Source organism: Oryza sativa, chromosome 8 (assembly GCF_034140825.1).
Source record: "Oryza sativa Japonica Group chromosome 8, ASM3414082v1".
Taxonomy (NCBI): domain Eukaryota; kingdom Viridiplantae; phylum Streptophyta; class Magnoliopsida; order Poales; family Poaceae; genus Oryza; species Oryza sativa.
This window is the reverse complement of record NC_089042.1, coordinates 763996-781525: the sequence shown is the minus strand read 5'-3', so window position 1 is coordinate 781525 and position 17530 is coordinate 763996. Positions and strand designations below refer to the sequence as shown.

Below are 17530 nucleotides of genomic sequence, written 5' to 3'. Positions count from 1 at the left end.
AACTGGGTTAGCTCAACATTATGCTAGCTTAGCCTTGCCATTCAAACCTGATTTTGACAGTACACAAACACAATTCAAAACGGGCCGTGTCTTCTATTGAAAAAGAAGTTGAAAATAAATGCATATCGATCGATTGATCTGTACGTGCGCTTTCAGGTTAATTTGTTCAACGACACATGCAGTATACGCACGTCATTTCGATGGAATATGTGGGGTTGAATTTGTTTTGAAATTTCCGCATAGATGTTGAGCCACATTTTGACACAGCGCCGTGAAAACTACTAATTATTATTAAATAATTCGCATGTGCATGTCATAAATTCCACTTGATCGCACAAGAAAATTGTGGTGCTAAGGATCGAGCAAGTCGCGCCATGGCTGATCCACGACCTAACTAGCTAAGCTATAGCTTAATTTGATTTCTATTTAAGACCTTGACATTAACGCATGGAGGTGTGCCCAATACAATTGTGACCGATCGATCGAGGAAGAAGACGACGACCATGAGGACGATGCTTCCTCTCCTCGTTATCCTCGTCGTCGGGCTCCGGCTCGCCGGCGCGAGCCCTCCGCCGCAGCCGGTGGCCTGCACCAAGGGCACCACCGACTGCACGGTGACCAACGTGTACGGCTCCTTCCCCGACCGCACCATCTGCCGCGCCGCCGACGCGTCGTTCCCGCGCACGGAGGCGGAGCTCGTGGCGGCCGTGGCGGCGGCGGCGGCGGCGGGGCGGAAGGCGAAGGCGGCGACGAGGCACTCCCACAGCTTCCCCAAGCTGGCGTGCCCCGGCGGCCGCGACGGCACCATCATCAGCACCCGGTTCCTCAACCGCACGGTGGCCGTCGACGCGGCGGCGCGGCGGATCACCGTCGAGAGCGGCGTCGTGCTGCGGGACCTCATCAGGGCCGCCGCCGCCGCCGGCCTCGCGCTGCCGCACTCGCCCTACTGGTACGGCCTCACCGTCGGCGGCCTCCTCGCCACCGGCGCCCATGGCAGCTCGCTCTGGGGCAAGGGTAGCGCCGTGCACGAGTACGTCGTCGGGCTACGCATCGTCACCCCGGCCCCGGCGAGCCAGGGGTTCGCCGTCGTCAGGGAGCTCGTCGCCGGCGACCCCGACCTCGACGCCGCCAAGGTCTCCCTCGGCGTCCTCGGCGTCATCTCTCAGGTAAGTACACAAACCACACGTGTTCTACTTCTTCGTTAATTATTTCATCATGCATGTGATCTGATCCGTACGTATATACCATGGTGCATGCATGCATTGCATGCAATTACACGTAATTGCATATGGGGGTTAATTTTGTCCTTGATTGTCCTTCTTGCTTTGGATCTTATCATGAAATGAATGAATATTACTACTACTAACTGCTTGTTGCATCGATCCATGGAGATTGATTAATTACTTTATCCTTCCTTCAAGTGAAAGATAGCCCTAATCAATCAACCAACCATATTTATGAATGAATAAAAGCATCTAGAACATGATCAATTTGACATGAAATTCATTTGATGTGATTTTGCAGGTGACATTCGAGTTGCAGCCGCAGTTCAAGAGGTCGGTGAGGTTCGTGACGCGGGACGACTCGGACTTCGCGGAGAAGGTGGCGGTGTGGGGCGGCGCGCACGAGTTCGGCGACATGGCGTGGCTGCCGCGGCAGGGGAAGGTGATCTACCGGGAGGACGACCGCGTCGACGTGGCCACGCCGGGGAACGGCCTCAACGACTACCTCGGCTTCCGCGCGCAGCCGACGCTGGGCCTCATCACCGCCAGGGCCGCCGAGGAGCGGCTGGAGAGGAACGGCACCGACATCGCCCGCTGCCTCGCGGCGCGGCTGCCGCCGTCGCTGTTCGAGCTCCAGGCCTACGGCTTCACCAACGACGGCGTCTTCTTCACCGGCTGGCCGGTGGTCGGGTTCCAGCACCGGATCCAGGCGTCGGGGACGTGCATCAGCTCGCCGGAGGACGGCCTCCTCTCCTCCTGCACCTGGGACCCACGGATCCGGGGGCCCTTCTTGTACAACTCCGGCTTCAGCATCGCGCTGCCCAGGGCGGCGGCGTTCGTCGCCGACATGATGCGGCTGCGCGACCTCAACCCGCGGGCCTTCTGCGACATCGACGCCAAGCTCGGCATCCTCATGCGCTACGTCAAGGCGAGCTCCGCCTACCTCGGCAAGCCGGAGGACTGCGTCGACTTCGACGTCACCTACTACCGGAGCTACGACGACGGCGAGCCGCGCCCGCACTCCGACGTGTTCGACGAGCTGGAGCAGATGGCGCTGCGCAAGTACGGCGCCGTCCCGCACTGGGGGAAGAACCGTAACTTCGCCTTCGACGGCGCCGCCGCCAAGTACCCCAACTCCGGCGAGTTCATCAAGGTGAAGGAGAGATACGACCCCGACGGCATCTTCTCCAGCGAGTGGAGCGACCAGGTGCTGGGCATCAGCGGGAGCCCCAACATCGTCGACAAGCGCTGCGCCATTGAAGGCCTCTGCGTCTGCTCCGACGACTCCCACTGCGCGCCGGAGCTCGGCTACTTCTGCCGCCCGGGGAAGCTTTTCAAGGAGGCCAGGGTCTGCTCCAAAGACAAATCCGCCGCCGCCGGTGATGATGATCTCCTCGATGAATTGTGATTTATTATTATTTGATCGAATTTCGTTCAAGTCAAATAATACATGCATGGCTAGCTAGCTCTGCATGAAATGAAATGCAAATTTATATTTAATTAATCAAGAAAAAGATAAGCACGTACGAAATAATCCACCTGCTACATTGGGATGGCGTATGTGGTAGGTAGTGATACTGTAAATTGGTTGGCGTGATTTGATTTTGAGATGTAATGATGCTTTAATGTGGACAGTGTCAGTGGTTTGGAAAATTGTACTCCCTCTATCTCTAAATATTTGACGCCATTAACTTTTTAAAATATGTTTGACCATTTGTCTTATTCAAAACTTTTTATGAAATATGTAACATTTATATATACATAAAAATATATTTAACAATGAATCAAATGATAGGAAAAGAATTAATAATTACTTAAATTTTTTTAATAAGACGAACGGTTAAATATGTTTTAAAAAATCAACGGCATCAAATATTTAGAGATGGAGGGAATATATTAATTTAATTTGAGTTGGAAGAACAAGTTCAACTGTTTGGAAGGAGCGCGCGATCTGAGTCTTAATCAGCTGTTGCTTTCGTCTTTCAATATGTGACTATAAACGTGTCTCTCTATGTTTTTCGTCGTTTTATTCGTTGAATAGGCAGAGCTCCTACCGTTGAAAAGGTAAGTGTTAAACTTTGGTTTTTGTTGGTGTTCTCTCTACGTTTAATACTTCTAATTTTTAGTCCCATCCAAACACCGTTTATTTGTTTCTTGCATTTTTCTACACGTAACTATAATTAAACCTCTTTGTGCATTTCTCTGCGTATTCTTTTTAACTGAATCGGCACAGCTCCTGCCTTGTTTCTCTTTTACGGTTTTGTCAAAGGTAGGAAGTTAAAGATTAAGGTTAATCCTATTATTACTATGAAGCTACATAGTTTCTTAATTATGATGGTGGGTTGTTTTTTTTTTAGCAAGAGCAGAGAGCCCCCATTTCCATTACTAGAAATGAATAGCAAGCTACAGAGTGAGAGCGAGAGATGGTGGCCGGGTTGTAATGATTATCATCATGCATGACATTATCTATCAAAAAAATCTATTCATGGCAACATGTGCGGCAGCTTATTGAGGGTTGAGAGTGAGACTGTGTCATCTTGTCGGTCATGGCGTCGAATGGCTACGGTCAAGGAAATTATTTTGTTTTGAGTAGTTGAATGGAGGTCTCAATCATTTATGAATGGGGTATGCTATGTTTAATGCAACTCCTTTTTCGGTGACTAACGCAATGTCTTTTAAAATGACCACTCCTAAATACTACTATATTCTTATAGAAACAGGGCATAAACTAAATTGGGAGAATGACTAATTAATTTGGCCTTGGCCGGCCTATACTTTTTTTTATGGTTTTGTATGAAATGGAGGTGGTTTTCATATTTATATTATTATTGTGTGTATTTAGCTGATGTCACTTAATTAGGTCCACCACTTTAAAACTTGCCTCATTTAAGTTTGTGTTGTAACAGAAAATTTATCATTTGCGTTTAGGGGTGTGTGAATACAATCAAACCATGCATATTCCATCAAACCACCATGAAATATGGTTTAGGGTGTGTTATATTATGTGTTTGATTTTCAAAGTTTAAAGTGAAAACAACCGGTTTTATATTTTAGGTTGAAAAATAAATTAACTTCGAGCAATTCATAGACTTTACAGTACTTATATTTGGTGTCATTAGTATCCATAGTTCCTTATAGGCTAGATCGATGTAGATTTAATTTGCTACGGCTACAGCTGTGGTGCATTTACAGTATCGATAACAACAGATTTTGATCTGCAGAAAAGCTGAACTGATCAGGCTTCTGCAGTTGCATCGATCTGTTGGTGATAACCAAAGCAAGAGTTGATGACATTCTAACTGCAGTTTAATTAACGAAGTGCATAACATTGAGGTCATGCGGTGATCACAAATTAAACTGGCCCAGTACGACCAAGCCTTCCATTTACAGCCCAGTGCGACAAAATTTCAGCCTTAATTGTCAAGCGAGCCCATTATCAGACGAACGTGAAAAATATTGGCCCACCTATAGCCCACTAAGTGAAATCCCAGCCCAGTAATGGCCTATTAAAGCAAAATTACAGCCCACGTAATCTAGTAAAAGTACCGTACCACTAATGGCCCAGTAATACAAAATCAAGGCCCGTTTATATTACAGTATGCATTACAGCCCAATGATGATACAGTAAGTCAAATACGGCCTATTAAGAAGACAGTACGGCCCAGTAAAGGCCCATTAATAGGAAATCCCAGCCCACTAAAGTCCATTTATAGACATTACTTGGTACAAAGAATACATTAAAAAAAAGCATGGTACAAAAATACATTGAAAAGGCGTGGTACATAAAAGTAAATGAGTTAGCTATCAATTTGCATGGTACAAAAAATACATTAAAAAACAGGTGCATATTATAGAACGCATGGAAAATTATACATCTGAAACCATTTCATATGGTAATGGAGGTTATATTTGAAAATTTTGTTCTAAATTTTGGATGTGCTGAGGATATATATTGGTATTAGTGGATAAAAGATGCCGATAATGGAGGTTATATTTGAAAATTTTGGATGTGCGGAGGATATATATTGGTATTAGTGGATAAAAGATGCCGATAATGGAGGTTATATTTGAAAATTTTGTTCTAAATTTTGGATGCGCTGAGGATATATATTGGTATTAGTCGATAAAAGATGTCGATATTTTCTTTTTAGAGAAGGGTATTTTTACCCGATCTCTATACCCAACCGGATATATGCAGCCTTTTAAATTGAGAATTTAGCCCCTCAAACAACTACTCAGGTCACTGCAACCATCAGTCTACGTGACTCAAACTTATCAGTTCATTGAGACTTTTGAGGCTGACATGGTTATTTTTACAATAGGAGATTCAATGCATTCTTAATAAAAGAGATGGCTTTCTAGTGGTGTAATTATCAGTGCCATTAGCCCAATTATCATGCATCCTGAGATGGAACTATAGGTTCAAGATTTGGCATACATTACTGGCACTTAAAATCCATGGATATCTCTACTGGCACTTAAAATCGACGAGAAAATTCGAAACCCATCTATCAGATTGCTAGTAGTTTGTTGTGGACAAACCCGTGTACCCGTGATTGATATATTGCTTGAGTAACAACTATCACATACTACAGCTGTACAGCAAGCAAATGATAGCATTTCCTACCATTTTGAAACTTGCAATGAAAAATTAAGCAGCAAAATTTGAGTCACTGAAGCGCATTTCAAACTAACTACAAGTCAACCACACAAATGTCATGCATCCTTTTACATTCTAAACCTAATTAGAACTACTGAGCATGATGCGTGAATGGTTTACATTTCTGAAATGGTTTCAGCCACATCAGAAACCATTTCTCGATTGATTCGCCGGCGGCGAGGTGGAGAGAGAGAGTCTCGAGCCGAGCCACGTTTCGTAGGGGGGAAGCGAGCCGAGCCGAGCCGAGTCAACAAGTACACCGTACACGGATCCCGTATAGAGACGAGACAAGCGTACATTCGTACGTACTCCGTGCAAATACTGTTTGTTGCGTCGAATACACGACAAAGTCAACGAACGATACAGCGTGGCGGGGGAGCTCATCTCACTGGCCTCGCGCTCCCACACTGCCACGTCACTCACACTCTCACTAATGGCTACTTGGTGGTTCCGGCGAAGTAGGCGAGCGCGCCGACGAGCGGCGCGTTGATGTAGGTGGCCGGCTCCGACTGCGCGAAGTTGCCGCGGTCGTCGGCAAAGGCGTCGCGGCTGTCCGGCCCGCCGACGACGGCGCCGACGAGCACGTTCGGGTTGGGCTCGCCGGAGTGGAGGTAGCCGAAGCCGGCGTCGCAGGAGATCCGCCCCGGGTGGGCGCGCACCGACGGCATGGACGCGCCGCGGTGGTGCGCCCGCCTCGGGTACCTGCACCCGAACCCCACCATGTACGACATCCCCGCCGGGTTCTTCCCCAGGATGTAGTCCACCTGCCGCTTCGCCACCGCCACCAGCTCCGCCGCCGACACCTCCCCCCTCGCTCCGCCGCCGCCGTCGCCGCACGACGCGGTGGCGCCGCTCGACCGGAGGTACTTGGCGTACGCCAGCATCAGGAACGTCGCCGTCGTCACGTACTGCATGTTGCTGGAGCCTTCCCTGTACAGGAGGCCGCCGGGGGTGTACCGCGACTGGAAGCTCGCCGTGCCGGGCACCAGCGAGCAGATGTAGCTGTCGGAGTGCGCCTTGTAGAGCTCGAGGCCATGGAGGCGGTTGCGGAGGAAGCCCTTGGCGAGGAGCACCTTGGTGCCCACCCGCTTGTCGTCCCAGCTGAAGGAGTAGTCGTCGTCCCCGGCGCCGAGCTGCATCCCGTTCGCCTCCACGTACGACATGAACGACGCGTTCCTCGACGCGCGGTGCAGCCACGACGCCCCCCACAGGAGCTCGTCGTGGTAGCCCGAGTAGGAGCAGTAGAACGGGCACACCGACGACGCCAGCGAGTCGCTGTACGACCCGCGGTGCCGGTCGGCGAAGTCGAACACCTGCGTCGCGGCGTGGAGGAGGCGCGCGGAGTAGGCCGGGTCGGCGCGGCGGAACACCATGGACGACGCGGCGAGCGCGGCGGCCGTCTCGCCGGCGACGTCGGAACCCGGCTTGTCGGCGGTGACGCGGTAGACGCTGCGGGGTGTGTCCATGTCCTCGGGGCGCTCCCAGCAGCGGTGGTCCTGGTTGGGGTCGGCGACCTGGACGTAGAGCGCGCCGGGCGTGGCGGTGGCGGCCTTGAGGAGGTAGTCGGCGCCCCAGCGCACGGCGGCGCGGGCGTTGGGCAGCTCGGCGCCCATGAACTTGCCGAAGTCGAGCACGCTCCACGCCAGCATCGTCGTCGAGAACGCCATGGGCAGGCCGAACTTGACGTTGTCGCCGGCGTCGTAGTACCCGCCCACCAAATCCACCTGAAACACAAACACGCCGGAATCACAAACTCCTCCTCGCCGGAGACAAGGAAGAAAGGGAAAGAGAGAGAGGCGGCGTACGTACATTGTACTGGGCGCCGTCGGTGAGGCCGGAGTCGGCGCGCCACGGCATGCGGTTGCCGGGCGGGAGCTTGCCGGAGCGCTGGCCCTCGAAGAAGATGATGGACTTGGCGAGCGCGTCGGCGTAGTTGAACGCCATGGCCGAGCTCGGAACTAAGAGCAGCAGGTGGAGCACGACCAGCAGCCGCAGCCGAATGCCGGCGCCGCCGCAGCTGCTGCTCTTTGGCTCCATTGCTGCCTGCCTCACCGGCGAAGTGAGAGTGTGGCTCGAGAGTGACCAACTGCACATTAATATAGTGTGAAAAGCAGTGGCCGTTAAGTTAGTTAATTTGGCCGGTGCTGGAGTAGTATATCAATTTGCTGCGAGAAACCGGGAAGTTGGGGGGACAATTTGCAGGAGTTGAGAGGAAAAGAAATCGAAATTCCAATTTCCAAGTGAGCATTTCTTTTTTCCTTTTTGACTGACAATGTCTCATGGCTTTGGGATTTGTATACCAAAAAGAATGAATGAAATATACCAGTAGCACTTGCTAACTGGAATTCAACAGAGTTTGCAGAAGCTATCAATGTGACAAGCACACAACAATTTGTGGTTGGGGCTGTTTTTAGCTCAGCGCAAAGTTTATATTTGGGTAGAAATTAAAGATATGGGATTGAAAAGTTATGTGTATGACAGGTTGATGTGATGGAAAATGACTGAAGTTTGAATCCAAACTTTAGATCTAAACATAGCCAGGTATATTTCTAAAACCAAAATTATCGTATTTGTTCATCTGAAGATGAACAAAAAAAAAACAGCTGCCTTGTGACAATCCTGTTCCTTTGAGATTCACAGGAGAAAATAATTTGATGCACACACACACACAAACAGTATCATCTGAATTCTCAGCAATGAACACCGTGTTTAGTTCTATTTTTTTTTTCAAACTTCTAATTTTTTTATCACATTAAAACTTTTTACACATATAAATTTTTAACTTTTCCGTCATATTATTTCAATTTCAATTTCAACCATACTTCCAATTTCGGTGTGAACTGAACACACCCGAAACTGGAAAGCCAAAGCGTCCGGTATGTTAGCTACTAGGCCGGTGCAGAGCAGAACGTAGGCTGGGGAATTCGGCGACTGGTCGGCTTTTTGCAAAGCCAAAGCAAAAGCATGCAGCGACATGGACGACCGTCTCTGCTCACCTTCAGCTACTGCTACTGGTACTCCTCTGCCTGTCTTTCTCTCTTTTTCCTTTTTCTTTCTTTAAAATCTTCAAGCCAGCCATCCATTTCTCCATCTATTCCGATGGCCTTCCTTTCTCCATTCTCATCTCATGCGTGTGTTCAACCAAGGCCACACTGCAATGATGCCTCCAGTTGCATGAATATTCATATCAAGCCTGTGTTTAGTTCCAATTAAAAATTTGAAGAAATTGGAACGATGTGTCGGAAAAGTTAGAAGTTTATATGTGTAGGAAAGTTTGATGTGACAGAAAAGTTAGAAGTTTGAAGAAAAAAATTAAAAACTAAATAAGGCCCAATTGCATTTTGATCTCCACTGATGGTATATTATTAAGGATCTGTTTGGATCATTTAGTCCCTAGACTAAAATTAGTCCACGATTAAAAAGTTTAGTTCCCTACTGTTTAGATCTAGGGAAGGCACGTGAACCGAGGGACAAAGGAGAGAGACTGTTATTTTAGGGCAGTCCCAACCCATAACACTAGACATGGTTTCCATAAACTCCACATCATCAAGAAACTACTAATAGACACTACTCTTCCAATGCAAACACCACTATTCCATACTTCAATTTAATGCTACTTATCTCACATGATGTCTTGGATGTTGTGTAGAAACCATGTCTCATGCAATACATGGTTTCCCTCTCTTTCTTCATTTATTCACTTGCCACATCATTTTTTTTTTCTTAGGTGGCAACTTATTTAATGCTATGGATACTATCCTAGTTATTGGGTTGGGAATGCCCTTAGTCCCTACAAGTATCTCCAAGAGGGACTAATATATTTTAGTCCTAATATGCACTTTTAGTTTTTTTAGTCACCCTGTTTGAATTCTTAGGAACTAAAAAGTACAAAAATAGAGGGACTAATGGATTATTCCGATGAACCAAATATGGCATAAGCTATGCTACTTACTAATTACCTGCAGTAGAATGGCATTAAGAAGAGCATGCTTAACTAGTGGAATGAATGAACGCTCCACTCCAAGTGCAATTGGCAATGATGATGTTCTCTCCAGTCTCCACCCCATAATACTGAAGGACTACTCCTATAATCTGAAGTTAATTGCAGAGCTCGAGGATGGCAGATGCATTTGTTGTGTTCCATCCATGGGGGCAACAAGACCCCTCTGCTTGATACAAGCACATGTGTAGCTTTCCTTTTGTCTTACTCCAATCTCAAGTGCAATCCTACTATCACTTCAGAAAAAAAAAATCATCAAAGTAAAGCATAGATAATGTACTAGTACTACTACTATTCCACCATCAAGGAAGAAATTACTCTACCATAACTGCTTTTCCTTCTGTCCTACTGCAATCTCAACTTCTCAAGTGCAGTCCTACTACTTCAGATAAGATACTCCATTCCAAAGTGCAGTAGGGACAATGTACTAGTACCATCAAGTAAATTTATCACCACTAAATTTAACAGAAGCTGTAGTAAATTTGATTGTTGGGCTTGACAATTGCCATGCTTTGATAAGACTGGTTAAACTCCTGAAGCTGTGACCACTGATGTTTACCGAACTGTTCACATGCAGCGTGCAGAGGCCTGAGAAGCAGGTGAAGAACTGTAAAAATAAAATAAAAAGGCTGGTCAAGTCTGGAGAGTGGTCAAAACTGACAAACATGCGTTGCGTTGCAGCTAAAAGTAAGGGCTTGGCTTTGCATGGCAGGCACTGGCCTTCATCACAGAGAATCCTATTCCTAGGGTACTGTACTATACGTGCTATGACCAGAACAGTTTCATCAGTGAACAAAGTTGACAGTTGAAATACACACAGGGGGACCTCGTCCTGATTCTGAATCTGCTTTCGCTGGGGATTATGCAGTCATGCTGCCTGAAAAAAGTTTAAGCAAATCTAGTGGGTTTAATGCAAAGAAGGAAGTAATTCGTGTTTATCTGTTCCTTTTTCAACTCCCGTTCAGAACCGAGGGCAAGTGGTAGTAAATGGGAGATGTTATTTTGTGCATTCTAAAATTCAGAAATGCAGCTGGGGGGCTTTTTTTATAAAGCTGGATATTTATAGATGGAAAAATTGCAAAAACCACCCTAGATATTATCCCGAGTTTGAGACTTCCTCCATGAGACAATTCGTTGGAAATACCTCTTCTAATTCACATTAGTTTAATATTCCTCTTCAATTACCATTGTTCAGTGTTTCTTACTTTCTTTCCTCTTCCCTAATTATTGTTACTCGTCCATTCTCATGGCGCAAAGCATCAGAATTGCATCGAGCTCATATTTCTTATCTTGAATCTGCCAGAGCCCAAAGAAACCAGGCACCGGTAAACCCTATGTGACAAACGCAACAACTCATCTTCGACGACCCCCGCATCCAAGAGCAAAGACTCGTGATCACTATCACCCAACGATGTGCTGCCCGATAGGTCGCCATGAGTGGGGATGCCACGGTCGTGTCATTGGGTCTAGCCAACATGAGTGACGACCATGTCTCCTCGCCTATTAGTGTTTGTATAAGCGTGTATGTAGTTAATAGAACGAATATTAATAATTGGGGAAGAAGGAAAAAAAACACGTGAACAATGATAATGGAGGGAAAATACCAAAGTATTGTAGACAGATTCAGCAGAAATAGCTGAAGAATATACGTGCTTTTATTCCTTTGAGAAATTAGCTATAGCACCTGTTGGTTCTTCAGAGTTGTTGGTACTGAATTCTCAGTCAGTCACAGTGTGAAGAACGCAGTCCGCTAAGTTCTTCCTCATGGGTTGCCAACTCACCTCCCTCATTTTCTGCGTGTATGTTTTTCAAACCACTAAACGGTACATATTTTGTAAAAAATTTATATTAGAAAGTTACTTAAAAAATCATATTAATCCATTTTTTAATTTTTTTTATAGCTAATACTTAATTAATCACGTGTTAATCTATCGTCCCGTTTTCCGTGCGGAGGGGAGGGGTTCCCAACCTCTCCAAAAGAACACACACTTGTGATTCAGATCAGAGTTCACACAAAATACTACACAATACGGGCAGTTTTGCTCATGATCGACTCGGACTATTGGTCAATCAAACAGCAGCAAATTCAGAACCATTTGCACCAATCAGGACTATTTTTACCCAATTACAACTAGCATTTCAAACGAAATGCATTTGTATTGAGACCAGGACCTAACCGGGGAAAAAATCGCAAATTATAGCAAAGCAACTCCAAGGGAAACAAGAGGCGTCTCGGCCTCACCTCAGACGGCGATTCAACAAGAGGTCGAACAGCCTCGCGCCACCGTCGCCTCACCCCGTCGCCGCCACCGCCGCCGGCGACGACGATCGCCGGGCTCCACCTCGGTGAACGGCCCACCATCGCACACTATTCATGATCGTGGGCCGTCGGATGACGAAAACGGGCCAGTCTTTTTTTGTAGACTTTAAGGGTTCGATGACGAAATCTCTGAACCCACTTCTCTGATCGTTTAACCGCTGAATCACTGTAAAAATATTTAGTCGCGCGTAACCATTAAGGATTTCTAATTCTTATATGCCAAATAATCTCAAACTCAATGCAATACCTGAAAACGGTCAGGATTTGAACTCCAGCAGCAGCATGCAGCATGCTCTCTCTCCGTCTGAATTTTGGGACAATTTGGCACTGAGGCCGTCGACATGAGGACTGAAAAAAGCATAAACATCGAGCAACATGTATCTGGAACAAAAGTGCATTGATCTTGTATCGAGTGGATCTTTGCTTCGGTTACTGTACATGACCTTTTAGCTCCTGAATTGTACCAATGCTTAGTCAGTAATCAAACAAGCTTCATTCAGCCCATCAAAACAAAACAGGTTTTGAAGCCATCAAAGAACATTATCATGCAGCCTGTCAAAACAAGACTGTTTTGAAGCAAATTTAGGTAGGAAAAAATTAAAACATTTAAAATCAGGAAAAAAAATAAAGCATTCAAATTTGATTTGGATGGGGTGCACCAGCCAAGGCTGTAGTGCAACGCCTAGGCGACACATGAGGGCCCTAGTGGCAAGCCACTATGGTGGACTCTCCCCCACGAAAAATAAATTTAATATCAAAGTAGACACATGGCCCACATATCAGATATTAAACTGATAAGAACAGATACTACACTTGATCTTAGCCAAAAGGCCGAGAAAGGTATGAGTTGCTATCACGTTCACCTCCTGCTTTTGTAGCCTCTCCGTACATCTCCTCGTCTTGATCGCGCGATGTGGTACTAAACTGTGACAATGAACGAACAAACGGGAGGGGGATACAATACATCATGCGATGCGGGCTTGCGTGGGCCGCTGGCTCGGCGAAACCCTCAAATGGGCCGGCCTTTTGAAAAGTCTGTAGTTAAGGGGGTTCGGAGTCAAAATCTCCGACCTCCCTTTCTGACTGTTTCACCCCATCATATCGCAGTAAAACTATTTGAGAGGCATTGATATAGATTGATCATATCTAGCTGTTATATCAACTATATGAGGAGAAATTTGAAGATAAATACGAGCTTGCCTTGCATTTTTTTTCTTTTCTTTCTCAATTCTCATGATTTATTTTTCCTAGAATCCTGTCATGTTCATCCTGATGTTAAGCTTCAAAGACGCAGAAATTGTTTTTTCGCGAAGAAAGACGCAGAAATTGTAAGAAGCTGCAGTAAAGACGATCAAGATATGAACTCCAGATCGACCTCCAACAACGTGCTCTTTCCTTTAAGTCTGTAGTTTGGGACAAATTGCTGTGGAGAGCGTCCCCAGTCGACCTGAACAAACACTAGCTTCAATTGGCTCTTTTAGTTGTTTTACTCTACTTAGTTCTGAATTTTCAGTCTGACAAACACAGAATTACGAACGGTCGAACGCATGCATCTGTAGCGTGAATTGACAATTACATAAACATTTGTTATTTGCACTACACTATAGACCATAGTGAATCTTTACTTACATGTGCTGGGCATAAAAATAATAATTTCAGTACACAACAACTGTACTTTTTACATTCTGAACAAGGGTTCTTAGATGCAACCTTCCACTGTACTTTGCAAGAAGAATTCTCAAGCTCAAGGCAAGGCCTTAATTAACCCAGAGAAGGGAATCATTGATGATTTGTTTATCGCCATGTACAAACACAAATGATAAAACAGAGAACTATCAGGATTGGAACTGTTGCTTTGTGCTCTATCTATATGATCTGAAGTTTGGCACAAATTCTCACTGAGGCATCTAACAAGAGACCTGAAAGAAAATTAACAGAGATTGAGCAACATGGTATGTGGGAACAGCCGTGCTTTCATCTAATATATTCAAACAAAAAAAAGATTTGTCAGTATGTATTTTGAAGAACAGATTTGTGCTCCTTTGTTCAGAATTGTCAGTCTGAATATATTCAAACAAAAAAAGATTTGCCAGTATGTATCTTGAAAAACAGATTTGTGCTCCTGACAATACCAGTAGATGTGCAAATGCTATTCAGCAATCAAAGAGACCATCAAAAGTGACTCAGAAGTTTAAAGGCAAATTTCATGCCCTGAAACAAAGAGCTTGGATAAATTGGATTTAACAAATTCAATTGGATTTGGTTGGGGTGCGCCAGCCAAGGCTGTAGTGCAACGCCTAGGCGACACACGAAGGCCCTAGTGGCAAGCCACTATGGTGGACCCTCCCCCACAAAAAATAAATTTAATATCAAAGTGGGCACATGGCCACATATCAGATATTAAACTGATAAGAACAGATACTACACTTGATCTTAGCCAAAAGGCCGAGAAAGGTATGAGTTGCATTGTTGGCTACACCCTGCTTTTCTAGCCTCTTCCTGGTACTACTCTCCTTGATCCTGCGATGTGGTACAAAACGAAGACAGCATTGGCGTTTGCTGTGCCTGTGTGGGCCGCTGACTCGTCGAGGCCTTCTCAAATGGGCCGGCCTTTTTTTTTGCAAGCCTGTGTTACTGGGGTTCGTGTTTACTTGGGGGTTCGGAGAAAAAAATATTCAGACCCCCTTCTCTGATCAAAATCTACTCACTGAAAGCGATCAAGATCTCAACTCCAGACCTCTGCTCTTTATTGAAGTCTAAAGTTTGGAACAAATTGGTGTGGAGAGCATCAATGAATTGACCTGAATTAAAACATTTAGAGAGACATGTATCTGGGACCAAAGTGTGCTTTGATCTTGTATCTATTCGCTCTTTGATTTTGTTACTGTACTTAGTTCTGAAATTTCAGTCTGAAGATCACAAAAAACCGGAACTCTTTTTTTTTTTGCAGAAAACAGAAACAATTGTGCTCCAGTAATTGTATCCCTGCTTTGGATCTATTATGAGCACACACCTAATAAAATTATGAACGTCCGAACGCATGCAGCGCGAATTAACAATTACATAAACATTTGCCATTTTCACTACATTATAGACCATGGTGAGACTTTACATGTGCTGGGCATAAAACAATAATTTCAGTACACAACTGTACTTTTTACATTCTGAACAAGGGTTCTTAGATGCAACTGTCCACTTCACTTTGCAAGAAGAATTCTCAAGCTCAAGTCAAGGCCTTAATTAACCCAGAGAAGGAAATCATTGATGATTTGTTTATCGCCATGTACAAACACAAATGATAAAACAGAAAATGATTAGGATTGGAACTGTTGCTTTGTGCTCTATCTATATGATTGGCATAAATTCTCACTGAGGCATCTAACAAAAGACCTGAAAGAAAAATAACAGAGATCGAGCAACATGGTATGTGAAAACAGCCGCTTTCATCTAATTGTCTTGTATCTATTGGCTCCTTGATTTAGTTAGATACTGTACTTTGTTCTGAATTGCCAATCTGAATATATCTATCTATCTTCTATTATATACTAAAAGTCCATTAAACGTCCTACAAACACTCTCAAGACGACACGTGGCATTCTTATAAACGCTCATAAACCGTCACGTGGCACTATTTAATCTCACCGTCGATTTTCATTTAAATTGGTGGACCCGTTATTTTAGACCATTAGATTATATCTATATCTATACCGTTGATTTTCACTTAAATTGATGGATCCGTTATTTAGATCATTAGATATATATCTCTAATACTAATACTTTCCACCTATACATACGAGAGAGAATAGGTTCGCCAAAAAAAAAAAGTAAGTACGTAAGATTGAAAAGGAACAATAAAACCTACATACGTACGGTAAAAGAATAAAGCCATCATGTCAAAAAAAGATAGAACCAAAAAAAACATACGTATATAGTATCATACAAAAAAAATAAAAAAACTCCCATATACTCCCACACATTAGTTATTATTAATAAATTTGAAAAAAATAAATATATTCTTCGAATTAGTAAAGGTGTCTCATGTGATTATCAACAATAAGTATTGAAAATAAACCAAGCGCTAAACTATAGATGTTTGTCAAAATATAAATGTTTAACACCATAAACACACATGGTGTCTACTCTATACCAGGAATCTACTCAAAACTTAAAAAAAAAATTCTTTTGATCACCTCCATCTTCTCTTTTAGTACCGTCGAATTACAACTTCGCTCATTTTCAAATTGCATAATGTTTAACACCATAAACACGTGGTGTCTACTCTATACCATGAATCTACTCTCAAAACATAAAAAAACATTCTTTTGATCACCTCCATCTTCTCTTTTTTCTTTTATGAAGGGCATAAGCATGAATAACATAGTTTGCTACGTTGCTATAAGTATAACAGGGACGTACATATGGGAGTTAAGGCGGTCCCAGTGGAGACCACAGTCACCAATAGTGCTCAACTTACTACTTACCGATGCACAACTCGATAAGGGTGTGATAGTAAATTAGGCATTAAAATTGTGTTCCAGGTTAGTCTGGAGGTGCACAACTACATCGATATGGGACCCATGTTTCAAGGAAATAGACAAAGAAAGTCTCGCCACTACAATCGGCTTCACGCATTAGAGAAGCATTTATATATAACTTGATGTTATTCTATTAATTTGTACAAGTGGTATTTTTACAATATTTATATATAGTTTTGAAAATTGGTGAGGCACGAAACACTTACGTGTAGTGGATATTTCAATGTATTAATGATGTATTAGGCTTATTTTATTGATACATTACGTAGTTCATCTATGAATAGGTACTTGGCTTTTAAACAGTGATAATAGGTTGAAGTGACAACAAGAAAATTTATATGTAACCAGAGGCAAAGTGATTTTATTTAATCTAGGAGATAACCTTATTACTTAAATATATTAAAGTATGCAATATATTTCTCGGCTTATAAATGGTGAGATATAACCTTTTTAAAAAATTGTCTTCATAAAACTGCTCGCGCATCTGCGCGGGCTTTCTTCCTAGTTCAAACAAAAAGACAATATATTCAAACAAAAAGAGATATGTCATTGTTTTAGTTAGATACTGTACTTTGTTCTGAATTGTCAGTCTGAATATATTCAAACAAAAAGAGATATGTCAGTATGTATTTTGAAGAACAGATTTGTGCTCCTGACAATACCAGTGGATGTGCCAATGCTATTCAGCAAAATCAAATAGACCACCAAAAGAGACTAAAAAAGTTTAAAGGCAAATTTCATCCCCTAAAACAAAGAGCTTGAATAAATTGGATTTAATAAGTTCAATTGGAT

At 44.1% G+C, this 17530-nt stretch overlaps 2 protein-coding genes and 2 non-coding genes across 4 annotated transcripts; 1 reads left to right on the top strand and 3 right to left on the bottom strand.

Moving 5' to 3' along the window:
* The first annotated feature begins 330 nt into the window (after positions 1 to 330).
* LOC4344509 (probable L-gulonolactone oxidase 4) lies at positions 331 to 2884 on the top strand. Its single transcript, XM_015795395.3, has 2 exons — positions 331 to 1166; positions 1525 to 2884. The coding sequence occupies exons 1-2, from the start codon at positions 504 to 506 to the stop codon at positions 2629 to 2631; spliced, it is 1770 nt and encodes a 589-aa protein (XP_015650881.1). The 5' UTR covers positions 331 to 503; the 3' UTR covers positions 2632 to 2884.
* A 3299-nt stretch (positions 2885 to 6183) lies between these two features.
* LOC4344508 (endoglucanase 19-like) lies at positions 6184 to 8050 on the bottom strand. Its single transcript, NM_001422886.1, has 2 exons — positions 7693 to 8050; positions 6184 to 7607 (listed from the first exon to the last, which is right to left on the bottom strand). The coding sequence occupies exons 1-2, from the start codon at positions 7975 to 7977 to the stop codon at positions 6321 to 6323; spliced, it is 1572 nt and encodes a 523-aa protein (NP_001409815.1). The 5' UTR covers positions 7978 to 8050; the 3' UTR covers positions 6184 to 6320.
* A 4801-nt stretch (positions 8051 to 12851) lies between these two features.
* LOC112936260 (U2 spliceosomal RNA) lies at positions 12852 to 13047 on the bottom strand. Its single transcript, XR_003238387.1, has one exon. It is a non-coding gene; the product is annotated as a U2 spliceosomal RNA (small nuclear RNA).
* A 1419-nt stretch (positions 13048 to 14466) lies between these two features.
* On the bottom strand, positions 14467 to 14661 carry LOC112936249 (U2 spliceosomal RNA). Its single transcript, XR_003238376.1, has one exon. It is a non-coding gene; the product is annotated as a U2 spliceosomal RNA (small nuclear RNA).
* Between the last annotated feature and the right edge of the window lie 2869 nt (positions 14662 to 17530).

Excerpts from the sequence above, each read along its gene's own strand:
- LOC4344509 (XM_015795395.3), top strand. The coding sequence starts at position 504 with ATGAGGACGATGCTTCCTCTCCTCGTTATCCTCGTCGTCGGGCTCCGG. Across the intron at positions 1,167-1,524 it reads TCCTCGGCGTCATCTCTCAG|GTGACATTCGAGTTGCAGCC; the intron begins GTAAGTACACAA and ends GTGATTTTGCAG.
- LOC4344508 (NM_001422886.1), bottom strand. The coding sequence starts at position 7,977 with ATGTGCAGTTGGTCACTCTCGAGCCACACTCTCACTTCGCCGGTGAGG. Across the intron at positions 7,608-7,692 it reads CCGACGGCGCCCAGTACAAT|GTGGATTTGGTGGGCGGGTA; the intron begins GTACGTACGCCG and ends TTTGTGTTTCAG.